Genomic DNA, 17,153 nt, shown 5'->3' with positions numbered 1-17,153 from the left:
CATAGTTGTTGATTGTTTCAATAGTATGAGAAGGTCATAACATGACTGAGTTATTCTGAAATAATAAGATTTAATTTCCTAAATCTTTTAGTAAATCAGATTCCATTGATTTGATGTTTATATAGGGAATATAAAATGAGAATACACGCATTACATATTCCATTGTTCAGTCTATGCCAGTTCTGTATGAGTTGTTGAGAAGAAATAGTGATATATTTATATTTGTTCCTTCGATTAGCAGATGGGAAAATCTTGAATTTAAATAGACAGTACCTATCGGATTTTGTGAATTTATTCAAGGACATGAACATTTAAATAATTCCAATGGAACATACTTACAAGCATAAGTCCTTGTAAGTTTCACATATGAAACTTACAAGAACTTAATTGATATTCTACATTCACAGGATTATTTTGAAGTAAAAACATTTTGATTTAGAACCGTGATTCTTCATTGGTGCTAACACGGCAACACATAAACACATTAGAACCATCATTCTGAATACTCCAGACAGTTCCTGGATTAGTAAGAAATCGATAGTACAAGATAACACTGTAGGAACTCGTACACTGTAAGTTATTTTTTCATTCTTTCACTTTGTTAGATTTTACATTTTAGGGAAATAAATTTATAATTTGCAAAACCGAATGCTTGTTGGATTTACCTGGTCTTGTTACTTAAGTTTAAGCCCCAAGACATAACATTTTAGGTGCTCAAATGTGTTCTTGCTTCAAAATGGAGAGGTCATTTACCCATCAACCTTTTCCAAATATGTTGCAACACGCACACACACACATGCATGTCCTAAAATACACCACATTTCTGACACGGTTAAAGCTTCTTTTACCTGAGACTGAAGCTTTCTATGAAGTTCTGTGAAAATGGCAGCATCTTTTTCTCTCCCTCGACGAACAACTGCAAGATATATAAAAATGGTAATAAACTGGAACAATATTTCAACCAGGTACAAAACTGTATTACCAACCACCTTAAGGCATTATATTTAACACAAATTTCTTTGCAACAGGAAGGACTGTCACGAAATTGTATAAATCATATTATTATTAAATACATGTACTCAGGTTTCGTTTTTTGTGTACAACGATACCCGAGGGTGATTTATGTATATTGTACAAATATTTCAAAATATTGAGTTCAGTTCATCCTATGCCGCACGTATGAAGTGTTTTTGATGGGAAGAACTGAATACTTCCAATGCACAGACATGTATTGTGGCATCGTCCCGTGTATAAATGCCTCACCGTAAGACAAAATCTTTACATTACGGAAAGTCTCGTCAGTGAGCGGTCAACTTTAAGAACTTGCACATCGTCAGCTGTAGAGGCATGGTAGTTATTTATTAATTTATTGTGTATAAGTTATAATTATTGTACTACCACGTTTTATTTTATATTTTCTATGTAGCTTCGATTTACGTAGTTTTATGCAAATATTTTCTATTCCTGTTTTTGACTTAGCAAGATTTATATTAGCAATATATAAAGTTGTATTTTTAAGAAACGTTTAGTACCGTATGATTCTTGCTGCCACGGTTAGGTACACTTCTGAACTTGAGTATTTTGTATTATTGTGCCGATAATGTAATCTGTGTAGTTTAGCGTATATAATGTCACTACGTTTTATCATATGTGCCCATGTCATGCATAGTACACAGTGTTAGATGTATTTTCAACTGACCAGTGTGGTCGGACTGACCAGAGTGATGAGAGTGGTCGGACTGACTGGAGTGATCGGAGTCATTGTGGTACAAGCTATAGAGCTAACCATAGGAACTGACCGTAGCAGCTATGAAGCTGAACCACTGCAGCCGTAGAGCTGAGTAAAGTGTTGCTGGTCAAGTAGCAGGTGATCGGGTGTTGCTGACCTAGATTGGTGGGCACTGATTGCTTGATTGACCAACCTGGAATACTGTCTGCTTGATGGACCAGTGTGACTGGTAGCCATGTGTGCTGGTGACGGAGTGTGTAACTCCATAAATGTAATCTTTCAGCCATGGGCTAATCTTTGGGGTTTGTAATACCCAGTGTGCTTTTGGGACTGTAAAGATATTCTGACCATCTGTCCCTTTGTTTTCATCATTTTCACTATTGGAATGCATACATTTTTACTATACGAGTAAAATACCAGTTTTTACTATTTGAGTAAAACACATGATTCTTTCATTGTGGAATCACGCTGAATCATTCACCCCTTGTGCTTGTACCAGTTTTTACTATTTAAGTAAAACACATCATTCTTTCGTTGTGAAATCACCGTGAATCATTCACCCCTCGTGTTTGTACTGTGTAAAGTTATTTATTTGTATTTTTATTAATTAGTTCGTGCAGATTATTTTAATTGATCCAATATTTGGATATTATATTCATATGCATGAATCAAAATTATTTGCTCATTCAATTCATTTATCACTAAACACTATATTTGTTGTGGCTGCCATATATAGCCTATTGCATGCTGAAAAAATGGCGTTAAACCAGACAACAACAACAACAATCACCATCAAAAAAGTGTTCTGTTGTAAATCTGAAATCCACAAGTTATTTTGTTACAAGAACTAATAGATCAGAAATTTACCAGTCCTGCTTATTCTTCACTAGTCCCTCCCACAAAATAATGTTAGGCAAAAAAAATGTGTGCTTCCAGTTAGCCGACCATCCCCGTTTATTGTTGCCTAATCTAACACTCCACCCCCAGTAAAAGTTGTTTTTCAAATAAATTACAAAATAAATCAGAAAAAAAAAGAAGAAAAAAATTGATTTGTCCACCGAACTGATTAATTGAGCAGGTTTAGCTCAGTATTTAAAGTATTTTGTACATTATATATACTAATCATTATAATATACCTGTTTAAAATAATTTTTTAACAATTTAAAAGCTTCCCAAAATTATTTGGTGCATATAATTGAGCTAGTTTAGCCCAGTACTTGAAGTGCTTAGTAACGTTATATAAAAAAAATCATGATATGGTAACAAACACCTACCTATCTTAATTTTAAAACCGGTGCAATAGGAAACTTATCTTTTTTAAGGCCTTTAACACAACTGAAAATTTACTAGCCATGAAAATAACTACTTGCCCTAACTGGAAATGTACTAAGCTCAATCTGGCAGAGTACTAATTTTCTAAGCTGCTATAGTTATAAAATTCATTCCATGCACTGATAAATAGTGTGGTTATCTACTCAAAGTGGAAAATGGTCAGATTAGCATAACTTAGCATATCTTTTACGTCTCTGATTTTCAAAATCCATTGTATGTCTTAGTAGAAAATATAGTCTTCTGAAACAATAAGCATGGGTTTTAAAGCATGAGAATTCAAATAAAGATTTTATGAGTTTTTATTTGGTACCTTTATGTGGCTGAAATAAATGGCAAATTCCAAAGAATTATATATATATATATATATATATATATATATATATATATATATATATATATATATATATATATATATATATATATATATATACCATGTTCTGGGAAACCAGAGATATATAATAATTATGGACAAGATCACTTAAACTGGAGTACATTACATATAAAACTATTGTTTATCCAGTAAAATGGAATACATAATCATACCATTACCATACTGGGGATAGAGTTATTCTGAGGTGCCTTATAACATGGGACTATATTATTACCCTCATCCACCCACCCACCCCACTCACCAACTCTGACCATATATATATTTGGCATCCACTATGTATACATCAAGGTTCGGTCGGAAAAGGATGCCACTGTACCAGCAATTGACATTTTTGTAAAACTGACAACTGACCCCTCACAGAGACTATCAGAAGAAACCAAGAAAAATACATTTCTTGTACATGGTTACTATATGGACCAGATAGGCACCAAATTTCATGCTATTCCATCCAACAGTAGAAGATCTGGTAATTGGTCACATTTTAGACTGGATTCTTCACAGACCTGATGATAACATTCTATGGTCCTCCCTGGTATCCCATGACCTTGCATCAGATCATCTCTGCATTATATGCCATCTTCACGTATCAGTCCATAACCCTCCACCTTTATCTGCTACTAAGAGAAACCTCCGTATGATAAATAGAACCGAACTAATGCACAACATCCAAGCAAACCTAACAACTTGCTTACCTCCTACAGCAGAACAACTCGATAACTGCCTGCGTTCATTGCTCGACAAACATGCCCCAGCTACCAAATGCAGAGTATCAATTCAAAAGTGTTCTCCATGGCATACCAGTGTTAGGGACCAGCTTCGCACTGCTAAAGGAGACCGCCGTAAAGCTGAGAGGCTTTGGCTTTCCACCAGACTCACTATTCATAAGCAAATCTATGAAGCCGCTAAGAAGAATGTCACAAATATAGTCCATGTAGCGAAATCAGCCCACTACACTACTAAGATCATAGAAAGTTCCAGCTGCAAAGAGCTCTTTGAGATTACTAACAAACTAATGTCAAGGAACAAATCTACACCACTTCCAACTACCTTTTCTCCAGTCGACCTTCCGGACATGTTTGCAAATTTCTTCCATGACAAAGTACAAACCATTAGAGATAAGCTTGACACCACAATTTCAACTGACTCGTTGTCACCATACAGATGGGATATAGAATTTGAGCGGCAACCATTAGCAGCATTTGAACGTGTCTCTATGGATTTCGTACGTACAATCCTGATGAAGAGTGCACCAAAGTCATGTGAACTTGATCTAATTCCAACATCACTGCTGCTTGAGCGCTTAGATCCAGTATTGCCTTCACTAACTGATGTTATTAATACCTCTCTCTCATCTGGGGAATTCCCATCATTTTTTAAAACTGCCACTGTAAAGCCTCTGCTGAAGAAACCAACACTAGACCATAACGATTTAAACTACTGCTCAGTTTCTAATCTCCCATTCATATCAAAATCTTAGAAAAGGTTGTTGTTCTATCCCAGCTTGTATCTCATCTGAATTCAAACAGTCTTTTCAGTAATGTACAATCTGTCTATCGCCCTTGCCACAGTATTGAAACTACTCTTCTAAAAGTAGTTAATGACATTCTCTCCGCGTTGGATAGTGGAAAGATTACAGTCGTCACCTTCCTTGATTTGTCTGCAGCATTTGACACAATAGACCATGATATATTACTTCACCATCTCCAGCACGTATTTGGCATTCATGATACAGCCTTACTGTGGTTCAAGTCCTACTTGGTCAACAGGACACAAATTGTATCTGCAAATGGAATACACTCCAGTCCAGTTGATCTATGTTGTGGTGTTTCACAAGGGTCTATTCTTGGACCTGTTCTCTTGATTCTGTACACTCAGTCACTCTCAAGTGTCATAGATCATCATCCAGTGTCCCACCAATTGTATGCTGATGACACCCAGATATACAAATCTAGCCACCCAACTGAAGTTGATGCTACCATCCAAGGTGTAGAGAGGTGCATTTCTGATGTGAAATCATGGATGACATGTAACAAGCTGCAGGTGAAGGATGATAAAACTCAGGCCATTCTGGTCACAACACAAAGACTTTCTCATTCACATCCTTTACCTCAGACAATAAATATCAGCAACACCAATATTAAATTCACACAATCAGTACGAAATCTAGGTGTTACTCCGGACAGTACTCTCACATTGCACCAACAAGTCATGAACATATGCAAGGCTGCATATCTTGAGCTGAGACGCATCAGCTCCATTCGCAAATATCTTTCAGCTGATGCCACTAAAACACTTGTGTGTTCATTAGTGCTTTCAAGACTGGACTATTGAACTCAATTCCGTCTAGTTCATCTCAATATCTGCTCCAGAACTTCAAAACACAGCCGCTTGGATCATACTGAGAGTATCACGATCAGAGCACACCTCCCGGCTGTTCCGTACCCTACACTGGCTATCCATTCGATCCAGAATCAAACACAAAATGTGTTCTCTGTGCTACGTTTCACTGTCGGACTCTAGTCCAACATACCTATCCGACCTCACCCATGTTTACACACCAGCAAGATACTTGCGCTCCTCTTCTGACAATCGTATACCCATTATTCCCACTATGAAAACAAAGTCATATGGACGGCGTCCTTTTGCATACTAGGGCCCAGCAACGTGGAATGAATTGCCCACTGAACTTAGACACAAAGACACAGTGATCCCATTCAAGAGTGCTCTCAAAACTCACTTATTTTGACTGCAAGAACAAACTTAAAGACCTAATACTGTTTCCTACCTTAAATATTCTCAGCATGTTTTTTTTATGTTTTCTAATTTCATGTTGTTTGTTTTTGTAATCATATCATTATATGTTTTTTATCTTATAGGTGTTGTCTAATGTTGCAAAGTGCATAGAGCTTCTAAAGATTAGGCACTATACAAAGTCCTCATTTTTATTATTATTATTATAATTGATAGATGAGCATAAGGTATTGCATTAACTAGAAACTGAAGGAGATTGCCAATAAGCCATTTTAACTCAGTTAAAAAAAAAAGGAATGAAACTGAAATAATGTGTTACTTACGTTTTCTATTGATTTTCTCTGCAATCTGAAATTCATCTGCTTCAAGTGAAGTGTTGAAATTGCTGCAATAATGTGTATCATACAGGGCAATTAAATCAAAACATCATATGTCTATATCAGATTTAAATACATGTCTATATTAAATCAGGGGTCTCGAACTCAAACCACAATGAATGCCGAATGAGGGTATTTTTGATGGTCCAAGGGCTACACTGCCTTTGTTATCTCTCATGACACTTTGTGATGCCAATCATTTTGCAGGCCACAGGATATGGCATTGTGGGCAACGTGTTTGAGACCCCTGATATAGAGCAATTAAATCAAATCATACTGGGCCAGTAAATCAAAGATCATATATATAGCTGTCAACCCTTCAGACTCGCAACAAGTGAAAAGATGAATGAAAATTAGTGAATTTTGAACACAATTAGTGAAAAATTATACCATGACACTAGCTCCATCATGGTCAGTACCACATTACAATAATAAAATTAAAATAAAACTTACTATTTACACTGATTACATGTACAAATTTATTTTGCAGCCAAATTTACTGATATACACAAACTTCACCCTATTTGTCATGATATGGTGCTGTGGCAGACTTCTTCGGCTATGGTAAATTTGTTTCCAAAACAGTTCTGGATTCTTGCCTGCTATTTAATCTTGAATACTAAAATTGTTGCAAATTTTCAGCACCAAAGGAGCCACTAAAGTTTGTCTTATTTTTCTGAACGATAGGATATGCTCTTTCACTGTCTCTGTTGCTGATCTCCAACTGAGAAAGATAGGTTATATTTGACAAGAAAACTCACAAACAATGCTTCAGCATTGGTAGCTTGTAGGACTTGAGTAGGTGGCTTAAAGTACTCCAGAGCTGAAATCTGCTGTGGGTGCTCTTAATTTTCCCAATATCTATATGCTTTTTGCTAGTAGTGTGCTTTTTCACATCATTCTGCCACATGCCTACATATATATTATTAGACAGTACATGTATGACAGGTAAATTGTAAGCAACGAGACGAGCCCCTATGCACATTCCCAATTCTAAAATTCGCGGCACACTAAAGTGCGAAAAGCATAATGTTCATCAATGTTTCATTGCTGACTGCAAGGACACTTTCTGGTGCATTCCAATCTATACTTCACTTTTTGTGGAATACATATCTTTTCCCTTGGAGATAAAAACATTTTAACTATAGTGTAGCTTAATTACGAAAGAATATTAATCTAGAAGATGAAACGTTGAACAATTAACGATTAGTGGTGTCAGCACGTGTGGCAAAATATTAACTCAAATTACAATATATGCTAATCTTTCAATATCTCAAAAATTCCCACACCCAAAAAATCTGTCTTCATCTAGTATTTATTTTTTTAAAAAATTACATTTGCTATGAGTATGTACATGTGCCATTTCTTTATAAAAAAAATCAGTTGGTTCTTGGGTTTTTTCACGAGCGTTTATAAAACTTGTTCTAAATATAGATTATATACTATGGCAAACTGTAACAACTGGACATAGTTCTACTAACATCGAGGCAAGCAATATGGGGCTGTTATTTGCATCAGTGACCACTGCTGCTAGTTTGACTAGCACTTAACAAAATAAAGTTATTTCATTCCTGATTTAAGCCAAGTGAAAATTCATGAATTCGTGAGGGTTGGCAGGTCTGCATATAGGGTAATTTAATCAAATCATACAGGACAATTATATCAAAACATCATATATGGCAAATTAAATCAAAACATACAGGGCAACTGAAACATCAAACGGGGCATTTAAATCAAAACATTAACTACAGTAGTTAAATCAAAACATCATACAGTGCAATGAAATCAAATCATGCTCAGCAGTTAAATCATAACATTATACAGGGCACTTTAAAAAAATCATACAGGGCAATACATAGTTCCCATTGTTTGCCTGTGAGCGGATATAGTTTCTGGTCGCTATTTTGTGGGTCAAACTCATTGTGCTGAAGACTTGCTGCCAATTCACATTATCCTAACACCAGGCTGACCAGTCCTAACACTAACCTCTTAATGCTGAGCGCCCAGCGAGGTAGCTGTTAGTACCATTTTTGTAAGTCTTTGGTATGACTTGGCCAGGGATCAAACCCATGACCTGCTGCATCTGAGGCAGACGCTCTAACCACTAGGCCACTGGAGTGGTTTGGTAAGAAACTGATGTGCACATGCTTTCCCTTTTTGACAGAACTGTAATCTAGCCATTAAAGTAGTTAGACCAAATCTTAATTTTCTGTTAATCAGCAAAACTTAATATTGAGGTGTATCAATTTATGTACTGGCAATGAATTTTAGACCGAACCTTTGTTTTTTGTTAACAGGCAAAACATAACATTGGGGTGCATCAATTTTATGTACTGGCGACAATTTTTGTGCGTCAAATCATTAAAGTATTTGATGCATGACACATGGGTAGACAGAACACTGTCCTTGTATATCTGATAAATTTAGTGGTATTTTTATTTAACCATGGTGGGTGGTGGGTGCTAGGGTTGGCAATGAAAAACAGGGATGGAGGGGAGTCTGTAAACACAATTTTTTTTCTTATGCAGATGTTGCAAAAGTTTACATATGCATATATTTCGTTTAAAAATGCTCAAAATAACCGAAGAACTAACTGGAATTCTCTCTGCATTTTTAGGTATGACACTCACAGCATATGAATGATTGCATTAAAACCATGGATAATTGCAGAAAAAATGGTTATTGTTGAGGCAGCCCATTGTGATTGTATGGCCAAGACATTACTGTTACTGTAGAACAGGTAAAACATGCAGAGAGGCTCACTTGTGGACAAGCTGAGTGTAAAGATTGGCACCGGCTAAAAACAGGAAGAATAACAGCATCAAGAATCAAGGCAGTGTGCACATTTCCAATGATAAGCCATCAACTGCCACCATAAAAGACATATGCTACCCAGGGAAATTTTCTAATAAGGCAACAAGGTGGGGATGCCAGCATGAAAAAGATGCAGTGAAGGCCTCTCCATGACAATCTCACAGTTGTTGATTGTAGTCTCATAATCAACCCTGAATTTCCCCGCATTGGAGCATCTCCTGATGCTCATGTATTGTGTAATTGTTGTGGATAGGGAACAGTGGAAGTGAAGTGTCCATACTGTTTCAGAGATACTGAGATTAAAATGAAAATATTTCATACCTGGACAAAGACAACCAATTATGCCATTGGTATTATTATCAGGTGCAAACATAAATTTTTTTAAGTAAAAAGAAGTTTTGTGACTTTGTTATCTGGACAAAGAAGGAAATATCTGTGGAAAGGATTCTACCAAACCCTGAGCCATGTCAAGATATAGAAGCAAAGTCAGCAGCATTCTTCACTTATGTTATTCTGCCTGAACTGACAGGAAAATGATTCACCTGACCAGTCAACAAGCACTGAACCTATTGCACAAATGGAAAGGAAGCACCATGCATCTGTTTTGCAACCCTGTCACCAACAATCATGGACAGACTGTGTCAGGAAATAACAATGACCTAAAAAAAATTACGTCAATTGCCCTATGATGAAAAATTTGATGATGTCGGTTGTGATAATGAAAAATGCAGACTGAAATGGCTTCACTTTAGGTGCATTAACATGACTAGAGCACGAAAAGGATCATAATATTGTCTAGAATGTCATCCAGTGTATGGCAGTAAAGCAAAATAGCCTAAAAAGTGTCAGAAGGCCATTCTCAGGACATCTGGATGTAAAAAAAGACATGATTTAATATACATGCACATTGTGGTGCTTGTACAGTATGACAGTGTCATGGGGGGGGCTAAATATTGTGGTGAGTGTACAGTGCTATCTAGCACATTCTTTTTAAATTTTCATGCATGCTTATATATTAATTAAAAGCGAAAAACTCATTCCCCTGTACAAATGTGTTTTCTATTCTATTTGTATTCTATATGTCTTGCTTATTCTATAGCACACATCTATGCAGAGTAGTAATAACAAAATTTTCCACAGTGGCAACCATATTGGCTGTCTGAGAAGCACAAATTCACTAAGACCAATCAGTCCATTGGATGAATGTGTGCCTAACATTCAATGACAATCCCCCAGCTTGTTTATGACGAGTGGCATAAACCAACTAATGGTAACAGATAGACCAACTATCCATAAGATCTTTTCATCTACAACCAGCAGAAGTAAACTAAAAAAACAACATTAGCCAGAAAGTATAGATCTAAGAACACAAGACGATTCGTTACTGACAAATATTTAATGGTGACATAATTTTTAAGAATATACAAAAATAAAGACCAAACATCATATATATGTAATAAATCTATGATTATTTCACAAATCCTTACTAGTCAAATGGAACAACAGACTCGCACATATTTGTAAGGCAACATTAACAATTTTTTCAGCAACTGGAATTTCTCCTTTGTCATTCATGAGGAAATCAACTGGGAGCTTTCCGTGAAGCATGGAGTACTTTTTTTGCACCAGACCAATTACACGTTCCACATGATTTCGCAAGTGTGCAATTTTTCAACTATTTTCTACATCAACAGGAGACAACTGTGATTTCCCCTTTGCAAAACGAGGGGTAATAACTTTAGCACAGTACATTCCAATACTGTCTGAAATATTAAATCCCCATAGAGATCTCGGAAACGCTTAATTACGCATATCTGGACGCCAATTTTTGATCTGGGACACAGAAAATCACTGTGGCAGGAGTCCTCTGAACACATGTAATAGGTGTACGGCAAAATTCAAAGACTTGCCAGTCCTGCTTCAGCCACCTGCTTTGTGGGGAAAATGTGTTGATCAATTAGCTGTGCTGATATTTACAATGACAGCATTCAGTGACTGAATGACCCCTTGATGTACATACATGTTGCCATTATAAGAGTACATCAAAAAGAACATGATGCAGTAGCTGGGCGGCAAGTTCAAAGGCTTGTATCTGGTGACCAGATGCGAAAATGTACAGATATTTACAGTGATTGAATTCAGTGTCAGAAAGACCCAGGGATGTATATGCGGTCATTTATAAAAGTAAATAAAATAAACAACTTTTGCTTTCATTATTGTGTCCATTTCCGAATGTATCGGAATAAGTAGTGCACATGACCTCAGAATCAAGACATGCTGAAACTTAAACAAAATGCCATTCGTAAATTTGGATAAGTATTTTTGGGTTAAACAGCAAACTTACGAAGATTGTAACAAGATTCAGAAGAGTGCTAAAACTGCTGAAATTTATAGTTCGGATAGGACAGTAGTTAAATGTAAGATAGTGTGTGATGCCTAGCTTTGTGTTTGGAATAAGTCCTTACTTGGATTGACAAAATTCAGTATCACTCTGGTGACGAACAAGAGATATTTAAAAGGTACATTGACTGACCATACTTTTTTTAAAATGCCCCTAGCGTTAGCCCGGTTAGTTCTAGTGTTGTAGCGAAATGTTCTCATCAAGACATCAGTAGCTAGTCCTAGTTTTGATATCAATTACGTTAACAAACAAACAAACTCTTGCCCATTCATAAGCATATGTTTTGATAGCTGATTGACCATGAACCCTTTTTCCGAGTAAGGTAGTAACTATCAATTTTCTGCATGATATCCCTTGATAATAAAACATACAAACATGTGTTTTAAGATCAGAATTGGTGATCTGGATATATATTAACTGCCTCTTATACACTATTTCATCATAAAATTAGTTTGAAACTGTAAGTGAACCAGTAGGCCTAACGGGAAATAACGCTAAGTTTGGGATGTACCAGTTTATTAGATTGTCTGTTTTCATAAATCATCGGGCAAATATTTTCAGAAAAATATACAAATAACTGAAAGCAAAGACAAGGTAATATTTTATTACAGATTGAACTTTAAAATGCAAATTATGCAGGTCAGAAACGTATGGGACAATGCTATGTTGTGGAATTTGTGAGATACGCTTTAAGGTCTAAGTTGTTTTCCAACTTTACACGTATTTGCGAAAATACAGGAATAAAACAGCAAATCAGATACTATTTAACCATTGCCTAAAATTACTACAAGGAGGTAGACAAATAAATAAACCATAAATTTGCAATCCTGTCAATGGACCGTTGTAATGAAGCTATATTAAAGTGAGTGATTACATTACAAAAACCTCTCCATCTAAAAACAGATGCACTCATGTCTGTGTTGATTCTGTAAGAAGGGACTGCAACTTTTGATGGTGGGACTCTTATTTTTACCAAAATGGGAGTCCTGAACTCCTAGTTTTAAAATCCTAGCGAGACCTCTGCCCTGTCTGCTAACACAACATCTCCAGTCAATAGCTGATAAAAATCCAGTTTTCAGTTATGTATTTGTCACTTGCCCTACATTCCATGCTTTTGAGAGAAAAGAAATAGATCCCTGAGGTGTAATGCCAATAAGAAATTTTATGGTGTTGTGCTTGTATGATGACCAAGTCTGAGCTCATGCCATTAAGCTTTTAGGTCTCTGTATAAATATTTAAAAACAGTCAATAATGAAAGCCACTTTTCCACCAAAGTCTTTCCTAAGTTCCATGGACATGGTAAGCTGAAGCTCCTCCCTCTCAGGCCATAACAAAAGAGGCTTTAATCTAATATATAAAACATGAATAACAATGTAAAATGTACTTGACACGGTTGATGTTGATACCTGAAATCTATATGCAATATCTTGCAAGGGGAACTTGAGCTTAAGTCTCATTAGTGTCATTGTCATTTTTTCAAACTTCCCAGCTTCTAGTCCTCTACTGGTTAGAATGTATAGAGCAACAAATTCATGCAGGGTCATCAAGTTCATGTAGCTCTGCATTCCAGTCTAACATTTAACTTCATCTTCATTATCACAAAATGATTCCTGATTAATTTTGTAGCTGCTTAATTTATCTTTAAGCAGTGTATTTTCAGCAATCAGGTGTTGAATTTCACTGTCAACTACACTCAGGCTAATGGAGTTAGTCTTTGGTGTTAGTTCCTGATCTGGTTCAATCTTTCCCTTGACTGTAAAAGAACAAACAGAGTTGCCCCTGTGATCAGCAGATTCATCCCCTTCCTGGGCAAAAGATGTTTCTTGAAAATGCTGCAAATCCAGCAACACTTCTTCTCTGGTCTTCTGTCTGTGTTGCATTCGGTTGCACCTGTAATTTAAAAATGTTTATGCATGAAGCTCTATCAAATAGAATATAGAAGAGTATAACCATGGGCATAGTGCTGTGGGAATGGCGTTCCCTTGTCTATTTAGCACTAAACCATTGATTATAAAAGATATAAACTTTTTTTTTACACATTTAAGGAAAGCATAGGAAAGGCAGCTGTTTGTTTTATAAATGGAGTATTATGGTTCACCACTCCCTCAATAACTCACGAACCTCTTTATAATGTGGAGTCAGGTGTGGATCCCACATTTTAATCCAGAAAATACCCCAAAAACTGATCCCTATTTGATGAACTTGAAGAAAATTGTGATCAAAATTGGTAATCGAAACTTTGATCTATTGCTCGTTTTATAGTCAAAAACAGTAGATAGGACCTAGAAATTTTAATCAACAATACGAAATATCAAATTTAAAAATAGGGCATACAATTTTTTCATTTTCTTTCCAAACGACATTCCTAGTACACCACAATTAACAATATGTAAGGAAATTTCAATCAATGAAAATGCCACTCACGCCGAGTGGAGGCAGTATTTGTGTTCTTGCTCCATCTTTTAGTTCCTTTTAAGTGTAAGTGTCATAAATGTAATTAAATGTAAAATGCGTCAATCAAACAGCTATGTCTGTGAGTGTTTCTCTGAGAACCTAATTAAGTGCCGACCTTGTTTTGATAACTGACTTCCGGAAGTATTTTTTGTATTGTTGCACTGAATGAAAAGCTGGCCTCCTTTGTATATCACGTTAATGATGTCTTTTGAATCAAATAAAGGAGGTTGAATAAAAAGAAAAGTTAAAAGGCAAGAAAATCCTACAAACTTAACATCTAGCAGTCCCGCTCGTATGTTGGATGAATTCACTTCATTTGATCAAATAAAACACTTATAAATGTTATTGTGTATGTAACATAAACTACCTTAAATTAACAGACTCTTTCATAACTGTGATCAAAGATAACAAGGCAGCCAAGTGAAACGAACACTTCATAAAATAAAGAGATTGATTTCGTAGATATGGACCATTGTGCAAGCAAGCAAGTTTCAGAGAATTCTTGAACTGGCACTTAGGGATATCCTCAAGGACGATAAGAAGTTTCATTATTAATTCCAATTAATTAATTCACGACATCAATATTGTACTAACTGAGCAATAAAAATTGAGTTTCAATGCAGATGATTGTCTCACGAAATAAATGTCGCATGTTTTTGAAAAAAAGGAATATTGTTTGGTGGTGTATCAACAGTTAGTCTAGTTCCCTGCTCTTTGTCTCCCAATTTGACAGGATAATATTAAACACCACTATGGGAACCAGACTCATCAAGAAAACAAAAAGCATTCATGTAATACACAGATTTTTTTCGCGTACATGTGATGGTTGTTGAAACCAGTTGAAAGTATCTTTCATATGTTGGACATTTTGAAAATGTTTTTTAAACAGAATAACGAACAACTTCATTAGAAAGAGCGTTATTAAAGATTATTATGACATGATTGTAAAATGAGGATTCAGTCAATAAACAGCCCAGTTCCCTAACGCTGCCATCCCCCCCAACGGCTTTCTTAATGTCAAAGCATTTTGTTTCTTCAATTTTTGGAGGTCCCTCGGTAACTCGCACCTCGTTTATAGTGTGGTCTATGTTTGTGAACCACTTTGTGCACGAGTTATTGAGGGAGAGGTGTATCTTAAATAGAAAACAAAACAAAACTTAGTAAATAATTCAAGGTGCCTAGATACATAACATATGGTATTGATAAACACCTGATTGCGTATTTGAATTATCAACATAATTTTTTTTATAGAAAAACACGTAAGAACTGTAGTTCACATGCACTTCAAGATTTAAAACCAAGCGAAACCGGCCACAAATTTCTAACGTTTCTGTGTTATTCACTGTAAGAAACATCTGGTATATATACTACTATTACTACTAATAATAATAACGATAATAATCTGTGCAACATATCATGAAAGTACCTTGAATAAAGTGGTCTGAGCAGATTTTTTAATGCTTCGACTGCAGGTCTTTTCTGTTGATGTTGGCCAACCATGTCCGCTGTTGCTCTTCACTTAATGTCTTCGTTTCCTCTCCAAATTTCCTCACAACAGGTATAGTTTATAAAATAAAACTTTAACCCAGCATGTATTAACCGTTGTGCGAATGCAAATTCTGTTCAGTGATGAACAGCCATGCAAAACAAAATCACTGACCTACAAAATGGCGGGTGACCTTATGGTGCCCGTATGTAATGACGTCATATGTATTAAATGAAAACTCTCACATGGCATCAAATCAATGTGACAGAGAATGACTTTGTGATTTAGCTCTCTTTAGAACACCTCAACCCCAAAAATGTGTTTCCTATTCACTGGTTTTAAAATAAGGTAGGCAGGTCACTTTTTCTTCTAAAAAACAAACATTAGATATATATTTAATGTGATTTGTTTCTTGTTTTTTTTTATATATATTCTTTTACCATTGGGGAAAAAGTGCTAGAGTTGGCAGTGGGAAACTGTAACAGCTAGCCGACCGGAAACGCATTTTTTTTTGGCTCGATATAAAAATGTTTTGAAGTAAATAAAAAAACAAATGAACACCTAACAGTTTCTACTTACTTTACAACTGTCTGCATAGCATTAATAGTAATAATAGTTTCAGTTCACAGCAAAAATACCAAAGGACCAAATATACCAATATCAGATAAATAAAGAACAGTGGTACTTCATTAAAAATGAACAAATTCTCAACTAAGTGTCACCGCTGCAAAAATCACTATCATTTGAAAGACACGTGTACAATGTATTAAGATCAGGCAGAGGTCTCACTAGGATTTTAAAACTAGGAGTCCAGGACTCCCATTTTGGTAAAACAGACGAGAGTGCATCTATTTTTAGATGGAGAGGTTTTCGTAATGTAGTCACTCACTATAATATAGTTTCATTACAACAGTCCATTGACAGGATCACAAATTTATGGTTTATTTATTTGTATACGTTCTTGTAGTAATTTTAGGCAAATAAATAGTATCTGATTTGCTATTTTTTTCTGTATTTTCGCAAATACGTGTCAAGTCAGAAAACAGCTTAGACCTTAAAGTGCATCTCGTGAATTCCACAACATAGCATTGTCCCATACATTTCTGACCTACATAATTTGCATTTTAAAGTTAAATCTTTAATAAAATAATACCTAGTCTTTGGTTTCAATGATTTGTATATTTTTTCTGAATATACATGCCTGATGATTTAAGAAAACAGACAATCTAATAAACTGGTACATCCCAGACTTAGTGAAGTCTGCCATTATTTCCCGTTAGGCCTACTGGTTCACTTACAGTTTCAAACCAATTTTATGACGAAAAAGTGTATAAGAGGCAGCTAATATATGTCCAGATCACCAATTCTGATCTTAAAACACAAGTTTGTATGTTTTATCATCAAAGGATAGCATGCAG

The 17,153-nt window shown here is 35.7% G+C and overlaps 1 protein-coding gene and 1 pseudogene across 2 annotated transcripts in view; both read right to left on the bottom strand.

The window, feature by feature from the left end:
• The window catches only part of LOC149798990 (gamma-tubulin complex component 3 homolog), a 131,473-nt gene that overhangs the window by 108,887 nt on the left and 5,433 nt on the right, over positions 1–17,153 (bottom strand). For both annotated transcript variants that reach the window (XM_089957914.1, XM_089957915.1), the window contains exons 3-4: positions 6,527–6,588; positions 849–916 (exon numbers count right to left, since the gene is read on the bottom strand). In XM_089957914.1, coding sequence (XP_089814040.1) covers positions 849–916; positions 6,527–6,588 — 130 coding nt within the window. The remainder of the gene's footprint in view (positions 1–848; positions 917–6,526; positions 6,589–17,153) is intronic.
• On the bottom strand, positions 10,881–15,933 carry LOC149798991 (uncharacterized; annotated as a pseudogene).

Source organism: Sinohyriopsis cumingii, chromosome 5, assembly GCF_028554795.1.
Source record: "Sinohyriopsis cumingii isolate HCF-2022 chromosome 5, ASM2855479v2, whole genome shotgun sequence".
Taxonomy (NCBI): Eukaryota; Metazoa; Mollusca; class Bivalvia; order Unionida; family Unionidae; genus Sinohyriopsis; species Sinohyriopsis cumingii.
This window is presented reverse-complemented; position numbering and strand designations above follow the sequence as displayed.